We start from the raw sequence: 19,109 nt of genomic DNA, 5'->3' as shown, positions 1-19,109 counted from the left end.
AACTGCAACACCAAGTCTTGGCTCTTCTTCAAATTCTTGCCCTTTTCATCATAGCCAACTTTCCTTGTTAGCACTTCTTTGGTGTAGCGCTCAGAGCAACACTGGCAGACAAATGCCTCTTGCACCAGCCCACCAGAAGCTACTGGGCCCAACAGTCTATTTTCAAAGTGCTGCTCCTGTAGCCTCCACACAGGGGAAGGTTTGTTTTCAAGAAGCTGTCATCTAAAGCCTGTTGTACGATTCCTTTAAATTTGCCAGATTGAACAGTTCTGTAAACACATGGATTAAGTGGCCTAGATTTTTTTAAATTTCAAATACTGCACTAAAATGTACATACCTATTGCCATGGGAACACCGCAGCAAAACCCCTTGTTTCCAAAGAAAACTAGCATTTCTTCACCTGGGGCTAAAGGTATTCAGTGTTCCTGAACACAGGGTGCAAATTTTCCCTGCGTCTAAGCAGGGACTTATATACAGCTACAGTGTTTTATGTGCAATTCTGCTGTGAAAGTGATTTTATATAAAGATAGGACCTTTGCAAATAATCAGAAGTGTCTTTTCTGCAAATCCAGGCCAGATACCACAGTTTTACTGTCTAAAAGACTATCTGCTTCCCTCAGGATGTCAGATTATTTTACATGCTTATGTCTTGAATGGTTCAGGTCAACAACTGTAACCCCATCAGAGCACATAAGTGCATGGAGAGCATGAATGGAAGACAGGAGAACACAACTTGGTACATAAAACTAGTTTTAGAGGTGAAATATGAAAGAACCCAGCTTAACTAAAACATCCCAGTGTGTAGTCACAGGGCCGCCAGCATGAAACCAAAAGTAAAAAGAAACCAAAGCCCCACAATATTCAGCTTAAAGCTGCTGAGTGTGGAAGTGAAATCTTTAAGATTATATAATACATATGACACTACAGTGTTATTTTTACAAGTCAGGATTCAGAATAGATCTACTTTATTACTAGCTGCGATACTCAGAGAGTAAAAGATGCTGTAAAGTACTAAACTCCTAAGTTCAGGATCTAGAACATATACATGAAAAAACTCATTATTTTTATTAAGTCCTTTAAATTTTAGGCAGGATTACTATTTGAAACTGATACTCTTCAGATAAAAATAGTAACTGTACATTATACTTAGGTATTAAATAAAACATATAAAAAATTCCAGCTGCCTTAGGTTTCAAGCCGCTTGCCAGCAGGATGTGTCAGGGTACTGCCTGCATGCACCAACAGGCTCCCCCCGCCCAGAGCTTTGCCTGCCCATACTTAAAAAAGTAAATGTTTCAAAGACAGTACATTCTTATAAGTTTCATGAAAAAACCCAGCAGATGGAGAGGAGAAACCCCTGTAGTGCATTTGGTAAGGAGGGTGCCATGGCGTGTCTGGCATCGTGCGACGGTGGGTGTGAATATATGGGAGAGAGGCAGCTGGGGTGAGTGTGATGGGAAAGGGAGACGAATTAGAAGGCAGGACAAAATTTGTGGCAAACCGGGTTGCATGTGGAATACATCTGAAACCTTCATCTGTGTCTTTACCATACAATAAAAAGTGACATAGGCTGCTAATTTAATCTTTGTGTCTGGCCCAGCCTGGACACTGGAGTAGCTGTAGCAGCTAGTTTCCCTTTCTTGCTTTTATCTGTACTTGACATAACCATAGACTCATAGAATCAAATAATAGTTTGGGTTGGAAGGGACCTTCAAAGCTCATCTAGTCCAGCCCCCTGCAATGAGCAGGGACATCTTCAACCAGATCAGGTTGCTCAAAGCCCCGTTCAGCCTGGCCTTGAATGTCTCCAGGGATGGGGCATCTACCACCTTCCTGGGCAACCTGGGCCAGTGCTTCACCACCCTCACTTCAAAAAATTTCTTCTTCATGTCTAACGTGAATCTCCTCTCTTTATTTTTAAAACCATTACCCCTTGTCCTACTGTAACAGCCCCTGCTGAAAAGTCTGTCCCTGTCTTTCTTATAGGCCCCTTTAAGTACTGAAAGGATGCTCTGCTTTTATTTTTCCCACTGTACAGGACAGTGATTAATTCACAGATATATGCAGGATGTGATCCAAACATGAAGGTAAATCAATGGGCCCTGCATTAGCAGTACAAAAGCCTTCACACAGAATTTCTATTTATTTATTCTCAAATCATGTATGAAACTATTTCAACTCTTTATGAAATATAAAAGTATCACACATTGTTCTTTCCAAAATGTCTTGTCTTAATTGCTTTACAGTGAACAACAGGTTATCGAAAGCTTCAATTTCGATAGGTATGTCTGACTTTACCTCTTCCTATACAGGCACAAGTCCAGAAGCTGTATACCAGCAACTGCATAAATTGGAAAGAGTGAAGCTAAAATTGTGCAGTGCTGGAAAAAGGTGAAAACAACAAAATCAAACCAAACCAATCAACCAAAACAAAATAAAAAAGAAAAACACACCATAACCCACCAATCAACAAAAAAAGGGAAAAGATCAAGAATGTAACTTGGAAAGGATAAAGATGTTCATGTGAAAAAGGGATCCGGAGAATCTTAAGAACAGAAGAAAATAAACATGAGTGGGACAAAAGGCAGCAGAACTCATTGCGTACCAACACCTGAAACTCAGACAAAGATACTCAACCCTAGAAACAATAGCACTGCTCATTCCTCAAGTACAGGCAGCCCAAGACCTTCACAGAGCAGCAGAAATACCCCAGTAAATAATCCCGTTTAGAAAACCCACCTTCATCCCCGCCGCGGCTGCCGGCCCGCTGGGGTCCACGGCCTGGATGTGGCAGGGTTTGCTCCCCCGCACCACAAAGCCCCAGCCCACTGCGTCACCGACGATCTGGGAAGAGAACAGAAGGACATGATCACCTTCAACCAGCTCCATGACATTTAAGGGGGCACCATCTAAGTGGTTCAAGACATAATTTCAGCATCTCTGTACTTCTAACATAGTAAAGGACATTGCGTATGGACAGGCTGCTCTGTCACTCATGGGAAAGGCTCTACCCAAATGATTCCTCTTGCTTTTAATGATTTTTTTGTTGACCTAGAAGGCTGTAAAAAAATGATGCTTCCAATGCTAAGTTTAAAAATAGCTTTCTCTAATAGTGAATATGAATCAAAATTTATGTCACATCATAGTCCAGAAAGACCTGAGTATAAAACTTCAGTTTGAGTAGGAAATCCACTCCTACAGAGCAAGTACTACCAGGAGCACAAAATCTAGATGAGTTCGCATAATACAAATGTTATTTGTTTTATGTAATTCTACAGTCCACTTAAGTCAGCAGTACTACATTGGCAGAAAGACAGGAAAAACAAGTGCAGAAGCAGATCTGAAATGTGTGGAAGCACTGATAACAGAGTCTGGGATTTTAAAGCACAAATCTTAGCAAATGCAAATAAGCTCTAATTATCCCATCAGAAAATGTCTGTTTGGATTACCTTATGCATACAACATGCAGAAAATAATAAATAAATAAATAAATAAATAAAATACTGGAGACATACCGTAAAAGTTTTTCTTACATATGGGGCTCCAGGCATCAAGAGCTCATCTGCAGTCACAGGTCTCTTTAACACTGTGGAGGTACGTAAATGAATGTTCAATATAAATATTCCTCTAGAGTTTCTCCTCATAAATAAGATACAGCATTGGGATACAACAACTTTTTGGTCCCACTTCCCACATACTCTCCCAGTTCTTGCAGACTTGCTTGAAAGTAGTAAAAGAGCCAAGGAAAAAACAGCAAAATAACTGTACAAACTATGAGGTCTTTGGGAAACAGGAGCATTTAACCCACAGACTTTGTTGTCTGCAATCAAGAACCACTAAACACTGTTAACTAACATCAGAACTGGCTGTTCCTGTGTCCAGTGTTGAAACAAGTGACCAACCTTCCTGGCATGGGGCAGCTCACTCTGTGCATGTTGGGTGCTCTCTGCTATTTCATATGTTGGCTTCGAATCACAGAATTAAGTAATAAGAAAATACTCCTTGAGTCAGGAATTATCCCAACAAAGTCATTTCTGCAACTGTAGGCACAGACACCTAACCCCATCCTACCCAGGGACAGCCTAGGTAACCTAGCGCTGGCTGGGATTTTACATGAAAGGAAATAATGGGGAGCTTCTGCAGGTGGTTCCCCGTGGCCTTGATCTGTAATGGAGTAATTTTCCCCTGAACAAAGTAAATGTAAAGTTCTGCCAAACCAAATCGATAACATTCTGCATACCAGTTTTTATCTGTCTACAAATGCTTCACAAGCTGGAGGACAATGGGACAACATGCTGCTCACCATAGTTGCCTCCTTCACCTCTAAAATTACAGCTTTCTTTTAGCGATAAATAATTTTGATGATATCTGCCTTTTCAGGCAGAGGTGGAAGACAAAATTTCCCACAGATGGTACGACAAACCAGTATCAGGTAAATCATCCACACAGGACTCCCTTGTGTGCCTCCCTTCATTATACCTCCAGATTTTTTTGTTGTTGTTTGATGATTGCTTTTTCTACATGACTGGTTAAGTCATGACCTGGTTTTTTTTAAGTGTTCGCCTGCAACAGAACTCATCTGACAATAAATATACCTCTGCCTTGTGTTAATTAGCACACAGTTCAGCGACAAGCTCTGGGTCTGGATAGCAGGAAACTATTTGTGAAAAAAATCACTTTATAGTCCAGCAGAGGATTAAGAATTCCTCTGTAACATTCACATCTGAGAGCCTTATGTTGACCTAAGTGAGATGACGTGTAGATCTGTACTTGTGTTATGGGAGAAATTACCCTACATTGCTCGTAATTTTATAATTCTTAAAAATAAGTGTGTTTATAAGCCTATTGCTGTCTTCTTTCAAATATAAGTCTGTTAAACCTATTCAGAGTTTGAAAAGTAGTGCTAAGGGAGTATGTATTTTAAAAAATAAAGAATCTATGCAAGGGCAACATCAGCTGTCCTTTTTCTTCCAGTGTTGTATAATCAGCTGCATTAAAATAAACTTGTTCTCACTACTCATGCGTTGACACTTCATATATAATCAGAACCATAAGTGAATGGGATGGCTGGCGTGCTTCAGATAGCACACGCATTTATGGACAGCACTTGAATGCTGCTTTATCTATCCCAGAAAATTTTCCAGGATGTACTTATGATGTACTGGGTCCAAAGAGCTCACCATATGAAATGTGTCGGAGCATTTCTGGGAAAAATACCTGAGAGATACCCTGCCAAATCATGGCATTCCTCATATAGGAGCAAACACATTGCATATAGGGGTAAACGCATTGGAAGGCGGTGCCGAAAGCCCAAGAGCAGTGTAGTCCAAGGACACAATGGCCACCAGCACTGAGGGCATCCAACCAGATGTTCAGCACGTTTGGTGTAGGGGGTTATGGCTTCTGCAACCAGTACACTGAGTCCTGCAAATTAATTTAGAGCCTCATACTGAATTCTCAGCAGAGCCTAAGGAGGGGGAAGGAAATGTGCTAAATGGAGGAGAGAGGGAGGGATGGAGGGAGGAAGGGAGGGAAGAAGGGAGGGAAAGAAGGAAGGAAGGAAGGCAGGATGGCAGGAAGGAAGGAAGGAAGGAAGAAAGGAAGGATCTCCATAACTATGCCTTTCTTTCTGATGGCCACTCTGCACAGCAGGAATGAAACACACTTCAGCTCACTCATCTTAGGAGTAAATCGTCAGTGTTTTGAACAGGATTCACTCAGTGCTTGAGGCACTCTCTAGTAATCATTTCAAATGCCAGCATCCCTTTGAAAGCAAAGCTTACACATACCCACTGCAGCCTTCCTCTGCTGCACAGCACTCCCCACACTGTTGGCAGAGACCCGGTAAATTTGAAAGGGCAGTAGAGACTCTGCTTTGAAATTCAGGGCTGTTTCTGAAGAAAATGGAGAGGCTAAAACAATATCTATCCTCATCTCTTTTCCCATTCCCAGATCTACAGTAAGAAACAATTTTAAGTGAACTGTGGAAGAATGGGTGTGTTTAACCTTCTGGCATGGGATAGGAAATCTTTTCAAAAGGAAAATAAACTTCAATGCTACTTTTACCTTCCTAAACAGACCCATGTAAGACCTAAACAAATGAAAATGCTGAAATGGTCCCAGACAGGCTGAAACAATGCTGCCTACTTTTTTTATAGGTTGCTGTTTTCTGAGTTGTGCTATTTCACAGCAACTCAAGCAGCCACTGGATGGTTAAACTCTCTGACTTGCACGAAAGGAATGTCTCTAGAAGGAGATTTGAATAGGTTCAGGGCTTGGCAATGAAGAGGCAAATCTGGGTCTCTTGACTGCATGTCCTCCTAAGAGATAAACTGCAGCTCAAACCACAATTACAGGCTTGATGCAGAGATTATTGGAGGCAGACGTCTGGCTCGTGTTCAGCAAGACTTCAGGCTACAGGATGATAATTGTCCCCTCTGGTCTACAAAAACCTGTGACACTGTGAATTTTTAATCTCTCCCTGAAAAGATAAAACAGACGCAATACTAGGCGTTCTTCACGTCGCCTTGTCCCCAAACAGCTGTCTGCACGCTGTCTCCTGTGCATCATAAATGATGCTGGTGCTCACCAGATTTGGGGTTGCAGAGCACAGGGGGGCTGCTGCTGAGCGTGGGGCTGCTGCTGAAGTACCCGCTGCTGCCACAGCTGCTCATGCTGCTCCTCCGGACTGCTGACACAATCTTTATCTCCTTGGTGGGACTCACTAAAAACAGAGAGAAAATACAGAGAGAAAGGGAACCAGTATTAATTATTAAACCCATTACCCTGTTTCTTTAAAAAATAGCAACAAGTCACACTCACTGACAACACTGGGAAGGGGTTAGTGTGTTGTACATAGTTAGAAGAGCCACCGCATGAGTATGATATACTCTTGTATACTGAGGCTAACACAATGGCTGAATTTCTCCCATTGCAGTGCCTTCCAGGAAGGAAATAATTTTTCCTGTTTTCCCTTCTACACCCCATTTATTCTTTTGGTCCTTGCTGCACAGCAAATGCTGCAGGACTCCTTCCCCTCACTTCTATTCTTCTTGAAAACTCCAAGTAGAATACATAACTATTTACTTTGGGCTTGAGGGATTTTAACCAGTTCTGTTTGTTCATGGACACCGATTTTTGATCAGCATCTGACATGCTATTGATACAGGTGCAAAACCACCCCAGGGAGCTAAAGATTTGGTAAATCAAGTGAACGGATAATCCTTATGAACAGGGATACACAATATCCTGCCCTGCTTTTTTCAGATAAACACTGAAACCCCTTGGCCGAAAAATTATTGTTTAACATCCCATGGAGTCGCCTTACAGACAGCAGTATAGTTGATGAGTCACCTGAGAGAAAACTGGTGTGTTTTCTGTTGTCATGGTTCTGCTTGCGCAGGCAAAACGGGCTGTCGTGGCTTTCTGGCACCAAGCGAGATTTCTCAGTGAGGAGCTCCATTAATCGCCGTCGACGGCGGAAATTCATTCTGCACTGGTAGAGCAAATTGCTGTCCAGAAAATGGTGCTTGTTGGACACTGGAAAAAGAAATGGACAGAAAGTCTATGCCTGGTAGGACTGAAATCAGAGCATATCTATCTGCAATGTGTGCACTGCACACCTTGGTGTAGGGAAGCAACACCTGGAGCTCTCCCCTCCCCTTTGCAGATGCAGAAAAAGGAGGAAGGTGATCAGCTTCACGCAGATACATTCAATATACATGCCTTTATAGCATCAATAACAAAGTACGAACTTTAATAGCCATTGCTGAGAGGAATCCTTCACGCTACCTTGATTAATGACAAGCCCTTCTTATTGTCAAGTGGAAATGGAAGTACTTTATCTTTCCGTGACAGGTTGCGTAATGTCCCTCTCGACACATGCTCCCTCGGTGTGCTGCTTGGTGCTGTCGGTCACTACGGACCAGATTTAACTCCTTGCATTGAGTTTTTTGTAAATTCATCAGTCCGGGACAGCCCCTGAGAGCTCTGACTGACCAGCTCGTTCGGGGCTACGGGGCAGCAGAGAATCAAGACCTGTGTATTATTTCCTCTGTCTTGCTCACCACAGACACCGTGTCCCAGACACTTCCTGCAGGCCACTTCCTCCCTCTGCACGGATACGCAAGGTTTGAGAACAGGCACCCAGCCAAAATTCATTTCTTATGTAACAAACAGAAGTCTTAATTACAACCTGCTTTGACACTGAGGTTGCTGGTGTCAGAGCAGGAGTGCCGAGCCTACCCGCAGACTGCAGCTTTGTTGTAAAGTCTGTGCGTTCGCTGCCACTGATGCTGCATCTTAATAGAGATGAAAAACACAGCAGTAAGACGGAGCTCTGTGCCAGGTCCCAAAAGTGCTCTGACTCCTTCTAGGCTTGATCACAGAAAGCCCTCTGGAGCACTCCCTGCATTAGTACTGCAGTATCTTAAATAACTGCAGTGGACTTTTCTTTTTGTCTGTGTTTTCTCCATCTTCACCTAGCTGCTGTGATCACGTTCCACAGAAATTATTTCCCACAGAAATTATTTCCATAAAGGACCTAGATCCTGCATTTACCTAATTTATAAACTGCATTTCTCCCAGTATCGAATCATAAGAACTGGTGGGTTATTCATATTTATATTTAAAGTGTAAACAACAACACAGGTATGCACTCAGACATCAGCCAAGTCTTGTGCGTCATTTGGCCTCAACCTCCTATCACAGACACCATATTTCTCCCTTGCTCTTGGCTCTGCCTGGCCCATGAGGTCCAAAAGTAGCAGAGAACAAGGTGCTACACCAGGTCCAGAGCCTGGAGCCCTGCTGGCCCCCCTCCCTTTGTCCTCAACCCCAACACACCCTTTCTTGCTCTCATTGCTTCTTGACACCTCCGTGTCTCTCAGATTGCTCTTCATGAGCACCACAGAAGTACACCACATATATGACAGCCTTGCAAAAAAGGCTGTATTTAGACATTAACTTCCAGCATGTCATTTGACACTTTTGAGCTGAAGGAATAGACTCAAAAAGAAAAAAGCTCAGTCACCTTCTCCAGCAGCTGGTGGTCTCTGAGAGAAAATTCATGCCAGGGATGTCAAGTAAGTTATCATCATCCAGACAATAAACAAGAGGCCAGTCCTAGGCATCATCCTCAGGGCACAGCCCTCCATATATTTACAGAAGCTGCCATATGGGGTCAGACCATAAATTCATGGTATAAAGAAGCATGTCTCCTGCCTGGGCCACTGTCAGAGAGGGGACACTGTACAAATGGACCTTTTGCCTCCTTTGGGACACAAGGAGCCATCAGGACCAGGAGTTTTCCGAACTGCACGTGCTGGTGCCTGAGCTGCCACGTACTGTTGCCCAGAGTGCCGCAGCGTGGCGCAGGCCTCCGGGCATTTCTTAGAGTTCTGAAAAAAAGGTAGAGCTCTGAAACTCTGTCTTTTTTCATGAATAAAGCAGAAAGGTCATGCTAATCAGTCAAACTGCCATGTTTTGAGTTCCATCTACCGAAAAGACCCCCATTACCTAGATTGCCCAGTTCTGTTGAAGAGTCGGTGCCACTTGACTTCACTCTGCTTCATTTTGGTGCTGAACCTGTTGTTTCCTCAAATCAGCCATATGCGTCCTCCATGAGCAAAGTGGCTTTGCTAAGTGAAATTTAGCATTGCCAGGAATGTTACTGTGTTCTGACATGTTAAATATTGCAGACGCACACTGCTGCTGTGCTCATCATTCTAGACACACATATTATGCAATACTATTAAGCAATTCTTACTAACAATCACTATTTTTGAAGAATAGAAATAGAGGAGGAGAGATTTGGAGAGTAGCCTACATCCACAAAACAATTTGCTATCAGACACAGCGTTAATATGTAGGTGTTCACAGCTACAAGTCTCATTTTCAGACCGCTGACACAATAAGTAAAAGCAGCAACATCTATGAATATCCTACCACACTATTAGAATAACATGAAGCCAATACAGAAAACTTCCTTTTTTTTTAATGACATCTTAAAGAGTTCCCTGAAACTCAGAAAGACAAGCCCTACTTATTCAGCACACTACTTGGATTCATAACTTCAAGTGAAAGAGTGCCCCACAAATACTCACTTGGAAGTAGAATTACTGCTGCCAACCATTTGCAATATAAGAAATATCAATATGGTTTCTGATCCAAGTTAAATATTATGGCACTACAGCTTTTAATTAAACCTATTCTGTTCTGTTTGTGTCGTTAACTGAAGTGCTCTGACAGTCTTCGGGAATTATGATAATCAGAGATCAACACACTCTTCTGCTGCAGACATCATAAAGCACTCTGAAATTCTAGAATAATTATTGACCATGAAACTACATAATATAATCTTTTTTATGCCAAGATACTGATCGTATTTTAGAATAACAAGACTTGTTTTGACTGAAATATCATAACATTACATATTTACAACAGCAAAATTTAGGTCTTACATTAAAGTAATTCATCCCTGCTGTAACTATTTTAGTCCATGGAAGGGTGAATTTTCATACATAAATGAACACAAGTGGAAAAGATAAGACCAATGAGTATATATGGTAGAATATTTATGTATGATTTACACAACAAAGGGTTTGCAGCCACAATATTTATGACAAGTAGTATTAGTACAGAATCTGGAGTGCTCACTGACTTTCATAGCTTAATTCCTTATTTCTAATGATAGTTCACATTTCATGCAAGAGTGTTAGAATAATAGTGTGCATGCAACTTTTTGTATATTCCTTGACTAAGAGATAATATTTACATACATTTAAGAAGAAGCTCAAAAAAATAAACAGGAGTAGTTAGCTCAAATTGCCTCCTTGTACATACATCATCAAATAAAATATCTTGCCAAAATTATTAGTGTGCTTCATGTTTGGGGTTTTTTTTGTCTTTTTTGTTTTAATTATCAGCTTTCTGACGTATTCATGATACGGGATGAAATGTCCATGCTGGGACTCTGCCTAAGGGTGAGGGTATCTGGAATGGTGTGGAAAACAGGGATTTCCAGACCAAGGACCTGAAGGAAGACGCTGAGGGGGAGGAGGCAGACACTAGTACAGGCTGCCCCTGAATCCCTCCTCGGATGTGGTGCCTGAATTACAGCGTTGACCAGGAGGAGCTGCGCATGTCCTCGTCCTTGGTAAATCACAACAGTGTGAGTGCCGGACACAGAGCACGCATAGAAGGTTGTTTTTGTTACGTCTGGTACCTGCTGGGTGATAGGTATCAGTGCAGGCACGGGTGCTCAGCACAGCTGCTTTGACACCTCGTGTTTTGCTGCAATCAGCAGAAAAAAGTGGGAGTGAAAAACCTTTCCAGGCTGATTGCAGAATGCTGAGAGGACTGCACAGACTTGCGCAGGAGGGATTTCTTTAAAGGTAATCTAGAGGTTGTGACCTCGAGCCAATGTGGAGTGTCGACTCTGAGGCAGCAGCAGATAAACTTGTGGTGCCCAACAAGGCTCCTGCTCCAGTTAACTGTCCCTCTCATGAAAGCTGTTGCCTCTTGGCCTCCTGAATTAGTATGCAGTATAGAAAAGCAAACTGGCTCTCATTTCAGTTTGCCTTAATTTGTCAGGTTGTGCCTGACAAGGATCAGGACCTGTATTTGTAGATTATGAGGGTGATGTAAAGAGCAAGGTGGGGTGACTTCATGGGTTTTTTGTTCTAAATTAATTCACCAGTGCTCATGTGGCAACATGTTCATGTTACGATGTGCACCTTATGAAACAGAAGGAAACTATACCAAAGAGAGTAAATAAAATACATGGTGACTGGCAATCTTCAAAATTATACAAGTGCACAAGAGCATTTGTGGTCCTGGGGGGAAAGTCAGCAACAGTGATTCACAGTCACCGATGTCAAACTTTGGAGTTACAGTCACAACCCACCAGTCCAATCTCTCACTTTCACGGGCCACAAAATTTCTCCTAGAAACAGAATTAAAAAAACATCCGTTAATCTTCCAAAACTACAACTTAATCTTGCTTTAAAGTAGGCTGTGATTACCACTTTACTCTTCCCCTTACATGCTGTTCGAGCCTTCAGTTACTTTCCCCACCAGGCAGTAAAGATTTAACTCAAGGCTGAATTTGTTTAACTTTAGCTGCTAATCTCTAGACTTTGTCACAGCTTCGTCAGAAAGTTAAATAAGATCTGGTCAGAAATCTTTTTAAAGATGTCTGTGAAGTGATCAAGCCAACTTGCAAACCTATCTTTGATCCGCTGAATAAATAACACCTCTTAAATTCTGACTCATTTTTCTTAGCCCTCTTCGGGTCTTCTCCAGACTTTCTTTATCCTTCCTAAAATCCAGCTATCAGAACGGCATGCTCACAGTCACAACCTCATGCCCCATTTGTGACTTGCTGTCCTCTTTTTTGTACAGCTCAGGCTCATAGTAGCAGTTACTACAACTGTACTGCACAGGAGCACAAGCTGGGAACAATTTGTACCCTGCAGATCCTCCTTTCCCTGCACAGCGCTGCTTCACACCAATGACAGCGGCCTGTATTCTCATTTCCTAGATCTATTGCGTTATAGTTATACCATCAGCTATACGAAAACACACCTCTTTTTAAATAATGACCATTTAACTAGGAGAGCTAAATTATTTATTTACTGTCTCATAGAGTTTCTATACTTCCTTGGCAAGGATTTTAGCTAGTCATTCCCCATCTACATTACTGCTAAGAAGAGAAAAATCAGACATTATTTTGGCATTTGTCTGATCAGGAGCACTGATATTGCAGCTCTGGTGGTTCTTATGCTTAAGAGTTTCTGTCCAGATGCACAAAATACAAATTGAAGCATGCATGCAAATCTTTCAGCTTCTGATTCTGACATAAAATCCTGGGATCTGCACGGGGCTCAAACAGCCTTTTCTTCTTTTGGAAGGAGGCTGATCCACAGCAGAGACGGTTAGAAATATTAGCTTTACATTGATTTCATAGAACGGAGGAGGCTGTAAGAAGTACAGAAGTCTATTTTAATAAATGGTGTGACTCATGCCTGAAAAATCAGGCCATTTTCATAACTGGCATTTCCCCCAAATCCCTCCTACCACTTCAGTTCCCCGTGATTTTTAGCGCAGATAATCTGTGTACATCTCCACCATGGTGATTAATGCTTTCTACCAGCTGAAAGCTGTAGTTCCCAGTAGGCCACATCCAGTGATGCTCTCCAGCTGCTCTGAAAGTCCTCAGAAACATGACGTTGTCACCAAGTGAGCCCGTGGCTGGAGCCGGGGAACGGCGGCTCTGAGTCGAGGGAGCGGTGGGAAAGAGATCAAAGTTCCCCGAGGAGCCGAAGGAGCAGCTTTTCTCAAGAGAGCAAAGGACATGCTGAAGTGTGTGCTTGTTTGTGTGAGCCTATGCTTGTGCTGGGGTTAAGAGTAAGAGGTAATAAAAGCATTAGCAGAGTATATGGAGTTTTCAGTGCTGATACGTCATGTCTTTCCTTGCTTAAAGACAAAAGCAGCACTGAACTCCTTCCAACTGTGCACAACACATTTCTGAGCTTTTTGCTGTACGAGGCAGTGGCCCCAGTCTATTTGCAAGTATGCTATTTTTTTAGTAAATTAGTTTCCTCTCTTAAAATGATGTTAAACCCAGTTTGAGGCTGCAGGAGATCATTCTGGACCTTCACAGAGTAGTTTGGAAGAGACTTCAAAGCTCATCTAGTCCAACCCGCTGCAATGAGCAGGGACATCTTCACCCAGATCAGGTTGCTCAGAGCCCCGTCCAGCCCGGCCTTGAATGTCTCCAGGGATGGGGCATCTACCACCTCTCTGGGCAACCTGGGCCAGTGTTTTACCACCCTTATTGTAAAACATTTCCTCTTCATGTCTAGCCTGAATCTCTCCTCTTTTATTTTAAAACCATTACCCCTTGTCCTGTCTTGACAGGCTCTGCTGAAATGTCTGTCCCCATCCTTCTATAGGACCCTTTTAAGTACTGAAAGGCTGCAATAAGGTGTCCCTGAAGTCTTCTCCAGACTGAACAACCCCACCTCTCTCAGTCACCACTATTAATGGTTGCAATGGTCTGAACCTTCGTACATCAAGTCACAGATGACCAGACCAGTTTTGACCACTGAAGTGGCAGGCCACTGCCCCAAAAGAACTGACTTCATACCAAAAACAAATGCAGGATGACAAGACACACACTGGGAGCAAAGGGAGGCTGCTGGTTTATCTGATGGAGGGCACGGCTCAATCTGCTCCCACCAGCTCCCAAAACGTGTGTGGGGGAAGGGTCTGGCTCCAGCCCCGTCTCCTTCTGCTTTATCGCTCCCCTCTCCTAAGGAGAACCAGTGTTTAAAAGGGAAGGAAACAAATCAATGCTATAAAATAACAGTTCCTTAAAAAATGCCTCTCTCCGTGGACAGCACACAGCTTGCTGAGCCGTCCCCTCTGTGCCTCAGGCCTTTTGCCAGCTCAGTTCCAGTCCCTTGCCAGAGAAGCAGTGGAACTGTGTGTGTCCACTTTGGCTTGCACCGAGCCCGTGAGCTTGGAAAACACAGAGCAGCTGCTGAGAGCCACACAGCTCCTGAGCTTTCGGCTGGTCCTCACCCAGCCCACGCTGCCCACCTCTGCCCCGCCACCCCAGCCCATCCACTCCTGCCTTGCACCAACGCACGTGCGGCCAGAGGAGAAAAAACGACACTTTATTCTGCATTGTACAATGTTTTTCCCACTCCTCTCAAAGCCTTCCTGTTTTTCTAAAGCTAATCTGGCATCTGCAAATGCATTTTCATAATGGCACCTATTCAGATTAGTTTCCTTTTACACATTGATGAATTCCACCTGCTTGGAGCTCCCTCAAGTCAAGGAAGAGAGACCACAGATGTTCAGCAAGCACAGGGCCTTGGGTCTTGGATTCCCTATGCCATATAAAAACAACGCCTGCATTTCCACCTTTTATGAATGTATATATGCTACGTAGACTGCAGATAAGCCCACCTGCAAATGTATTCAACCGGCATGTTAAATTCTTGGCAGCGAATCTGTACTAAATAGTATTTTTTTTCTCATTTGGATTACAAGACATTTACTTTGAATGTACAATGGATCTAAGCTCAAACTGCTCTAGTTTCCACTGACCCTCTTGTATAAAACTTCAAGGCAGATCCTGGCCCTGAAATAAGAAATCCAAAGAGTTGTTCCAGCTCATCCTAGCTAAGGGCAAAGCCAGTAAGCACATCCAAAAGTACATCCTAGACCTGTAAGCAGGCCCAGAAAAAAACTGTGGTATAATTAGAGAACTGTGTCTCCTCAGATGTTTCAGTGAACTGTGGTATATTCATGTAGTGCAAAAAAAGTCCAGACAACATTTATACTGCCTTTAAAGCATCAGGATTATGGTAGACAACTGTCAAAAGTTCACTGGGAACTGAAATACAGAGTATGCTGCTCTTATTAAAGTGGTATGTTCTGCTCAGTGCATTAACATTTTATTTCAGCTGCCTTAAAATAGGTATGCAGATAAGTGTTTCTATATACATTTTGTCTTTCCAGTAGGTTTGCCATCTATTCTCAGTGTATTTTCAAATACACGCGACTTACTCTAGCATGAAAAGTCAGTGTTGAATCACACGCATTTCAGCAGTCTTTTCAGTTTGTGTATGAGGATTTATCGTCTTTAATTTAGCAAGTTTACAGAACATAGCCAACTGCTTTTCTTTGCTTCCAAATAAAGTATGGAAAGTACATTCTGTGGCAAGGGAAGCAGAAGATGAAAAGGCCCATCTGGGTATCTTTTTCTGTTGCAGCTGTTAAAAACTGAAACCCATTCTCTGTCAGAAAAACAGAATTTGGTAGTTAATACGAAAAGAAGTCTTCATATGTTATTTCCATAATGCATAGAGCGTGTGGCTCTTTCAAAATCCAAACCCATTAGTGCTTTAGACAAAGACAACTCCAAGAAGAGCACAAAGAAAAGCCGACAGAATAGGAAGCTAGAAGATGATACAATTGCATACAAGATTCTTATTTTTTTACTTTCCTAACAGTGCAAAATCATGGAAAATATGCAAAGTGGTCTCCAGATTTAGCAGCAGCAGTTGAATTACTGTGGGTGAGGTTACTGTCCTGGCATATAGGAACTGCTGAGGAAGAACTGCCACACACAGAAACAAGTGAGTGTCTCTGCATGGCATCAGCTCAGGGGGAACCGGGATTATAATGAAAACAAAGCTGTGTTGCAGGCCTGCAAAGGCTAACTGGAGGTTTGTGTCCTGCTGAGATAAATCAAGGCACCATGTGTAAAAATGTAATGTTTTATAATTTTTAGCATTGAGTATACACAGGGAATGCTTGGGTATATCAAACAGCTCATGTGATCCAGGTGTTGGATCAACTAGAAAAAATATATTAAAAAACTATGTGTCAATTTTGGAGGAGAAAGCTTATGACCATTTAAGGCAAGGATTTATGGGATGGTTCAATGGCACTTATAAAATGCTATGTGCGGTTGATATTTCCAAGGAAAGGGGTTCCAAACAGAAGTCTCAAATTAAGGAAGAAGTATACTTCACATCTATGACAAGTCTTCACTTACAAAGTAAGAAATGTCAGTGAAACATAAGCAATTGGTCACCTAAAGAAAATGTAACAACACATACTTTGCAGAAATTTTAGATGAGAGAGGGAAAGCTTTTCAACAAAAGCAAATGAAATAATACTTTGTTAGATATTTAATCTGGTTCCACAATTATAACAAACTTTCAACTGCATCATGTACCTGGATGCTTAAAATGAAATGCACCGATCTTCTTGTTAGAGGGAATTTTGCTGTATAAAGGTAGAGAGTCCTGGCAAAGAATAGGGAAAATGAGATATAGGATTTAAGAGCTTTCTGCAGAGACAGAGACAGCATGTGTCAATATTTACTGTTCTCACTAAGTCACTACAAAATGTTTGTTCATCTCTGAAAGCAATTTGCACAGTGGAGTTGTGCTGATAAAAGATTACCTCTGGAGAGGGGGTGAATACCCGTATCTGTGCCAAGCCAGGAGAACACGTCTGCGCCTTGAACACACCCGGTCTGGCCAAGTGTGATTAACTCAGTTACACTTTTCAAAACTTGAAGGTATTGCAATTGTGGAGGCAGGGGGAGAAGACACTTATATCATGCCTGTGACATCTCAGCACACATTTACTGTGGTCGCTGTCACAGACAAATGGCAAATATTCATCTGGCAAGGTGCAGGTACTCTCCTAAGAAGGCACAGGTTCTCTTAACACTATTAAGCAGATTGTAAACCAGAAAGTATTCATCACTTGAGACTCCAGACCTTACAGCTTTCTGCAAGGCAGGCAGAGGTTTCTCCATCCCCCAGCTTCTGTACCCAAAAAGTCCTTGGAGGAGGACGCAGGACTCAGCCTGCCATGCCAGCGCTGCTCTGCTGCTGGGGCTGCAGGTGCAGGGTAAGTGCTGCAGCAAGTGCCATAACCAAGTGGAAGCCAAAAACTGATGCCAGAAAGAGCTCTGTGGATACCCTCTTTCCTCTTTGTATTTCTCAGTATCTCTGTTGTCCAGAAAGAGCAAGGGCTGTGACTGTGTGTGGATGTTCATACTCTCCTCCGCCTGTCCCTCACCCATCCTTGCTTTGGTCTGATCTGGAGCTGGCAGAAAACTTCCTTCTTCTCTTTCTGCATGTCAGTTTTGGCCACAGTAGGTAATCTGTCTCACCATTTCCATATGAAGAAGAACCAGGAAAGATCCAGCCTCCTGGAGGAAAGTCTTTTCTCTCAATATTACAAAGCTCTACATATGTCACCAAGCTAAAAACGGGCTTTTCCACAGCTGAGAAATGTGTTCTGTGGGCCTTTTGTCCCTGCCCTTATTGAATATGCATCACTGTGTCTATAATTCTCTGCACAATCTTTATTCCTGTATTCTGGCAAAGACCATCAGTGTTCGCAAATGCAGCATAACTACTGGCAATTTACACTGCCAACACAAACCTTCAAGAAATGTAGTGTATAATACTCTGCTACTTAGAATTTTTTATTCTATGGTACCTGGGGGTACCAGTCCATAGGAAAGGACATCTGGCTCCTATTTGTGAAAATGGTGGTTTGTGGGTTACAATTTGTACGTGCCAATGGGATTTTGGAAAGAAGTAATACAACACTTAAGCATGTTTCATCATTTTCATGTATGGCAGGGGAAATATGTGCACTTATATATGCCCAAAGAGATCAGGAAAATTATTTTTAAATTGGAACATTTGATGTTTTTACAGTATTTATACAATTCCTCTTAAACCACTGTTTTCCTTTTTAAAATTAGCATCAATGTTTGTTTCCTGTGTGAAACGTGGTTTGTGTCCAACCAATTAAAGTGAAGATAAATGTGACAGGAAGCTGTTTTGCATACAGTAGCTCAGCTGCAGAATAGAGCTTCTCCAAGTAATTGAAACGAAAGTCAGTATCAGTAAAATAAATTGCGCAATTCAGTTGTGGCTGGAAAATTACTTCTAAAATTGGCAACTTGATGCAACTATTTCTATTACTTTCTATTGCATTAGGCAAAATAATAAATAGAAGAGTAGGGCAAGCTTTATTTTATTCCATATTGTGGCTATCAAACAATACCTCTAGCTAAAGATTGCCTTTAGGGCAGGAAAATGTTTTATTCTCTACTCCTGCACAGTCGTTCTGCAGGTTCTGCCAACAAGGATGTCAATTAATGTCAAGTAACATTTTGGTACTGTTGGTGAGGTACAAAACAAAGGGAGCATAGTACAATGAAACGAATTTACTGTACTAAGAGACAGAAAAATACAATGGTGGGAGTTTTTGGTAAGTGGATGTAGAATTCAGTGAGACAGAGGAGGTGGAAGAGAAAACCACTCCTGCCATTTTTCAGTTTATATTCCCAGTTCTGTACTGGGAGTTCTCATTTTGAGCTCCCTTCTTAGAGGAAGCCAGCATTACATAAACCTTCAAAACACAGAGATGATGCCCACTTACTGAGATGAACCCCACACCAGCTCTGTGTTAATTTTGCTAGTACTATCATCAATATTCCTAACTCTATCTAGACAAATTGCTTCTGTGAAATCCAGAAGAGAATGGAGCGTGCACAA

General features: G+C 42.2%; 1 protein-coding gene across 2 annotated transcripts in view; it reads right to left on the bottom strand.

Moving 5' to 3' along the window:
* Positions 1 to 19,109, bottom strand: part of DEPTOR (DEP domain containing MTOR interacting protein) — a 76,664-nt gene that overhangs the window by 19,661 nt on the left and 37,894 nt on the right. For both annotated transcript variants that reach the window (XM_065054332.1, XM_005507275.3), the window contains 4 exons: positions 7,354 to 7,539; positions 6,590 to 6,724; positions 3,516 to 3,586; positions 2,740 to 2,844 (listed from right to left, as the gene is read on the bottom strand). In XM_065054332.1, the coding sequence (XP_064910404.1) occupies positions 2,740 to 2,844; positions 3,516 to 3,586; positions 6,590 to 6,724; positions 7,354 to 7,539 (497 nt within the window). The remainder of the gene's footprint in view (positions 1 to 2,739; positions 2,845 to 3,515; positions 3,587 to 6,589; positions 6,725 to 7,353; positions 7,540 to 19,109) is intronic.

Source organism: Columba livia, chromosome 2 (assembly GCF_036013475.1).
Source record: "Columba livia isolate bColLiv1 breed racing homer chromosome 2, bColLiv1.pat.W.v2, whole genome shotgun sequence".
Classification (NCBI taxonomy): Eukaryota; Metazoa; Chordata; class Aves; order Columbiformes; family Columbidae; genus Columba; species Columba livia.
The sequence above is the reverse complement of the archived record's forward strand: the minus strand, read 5'-3'. Positions and strand labels throughout refer to the sequence as shown.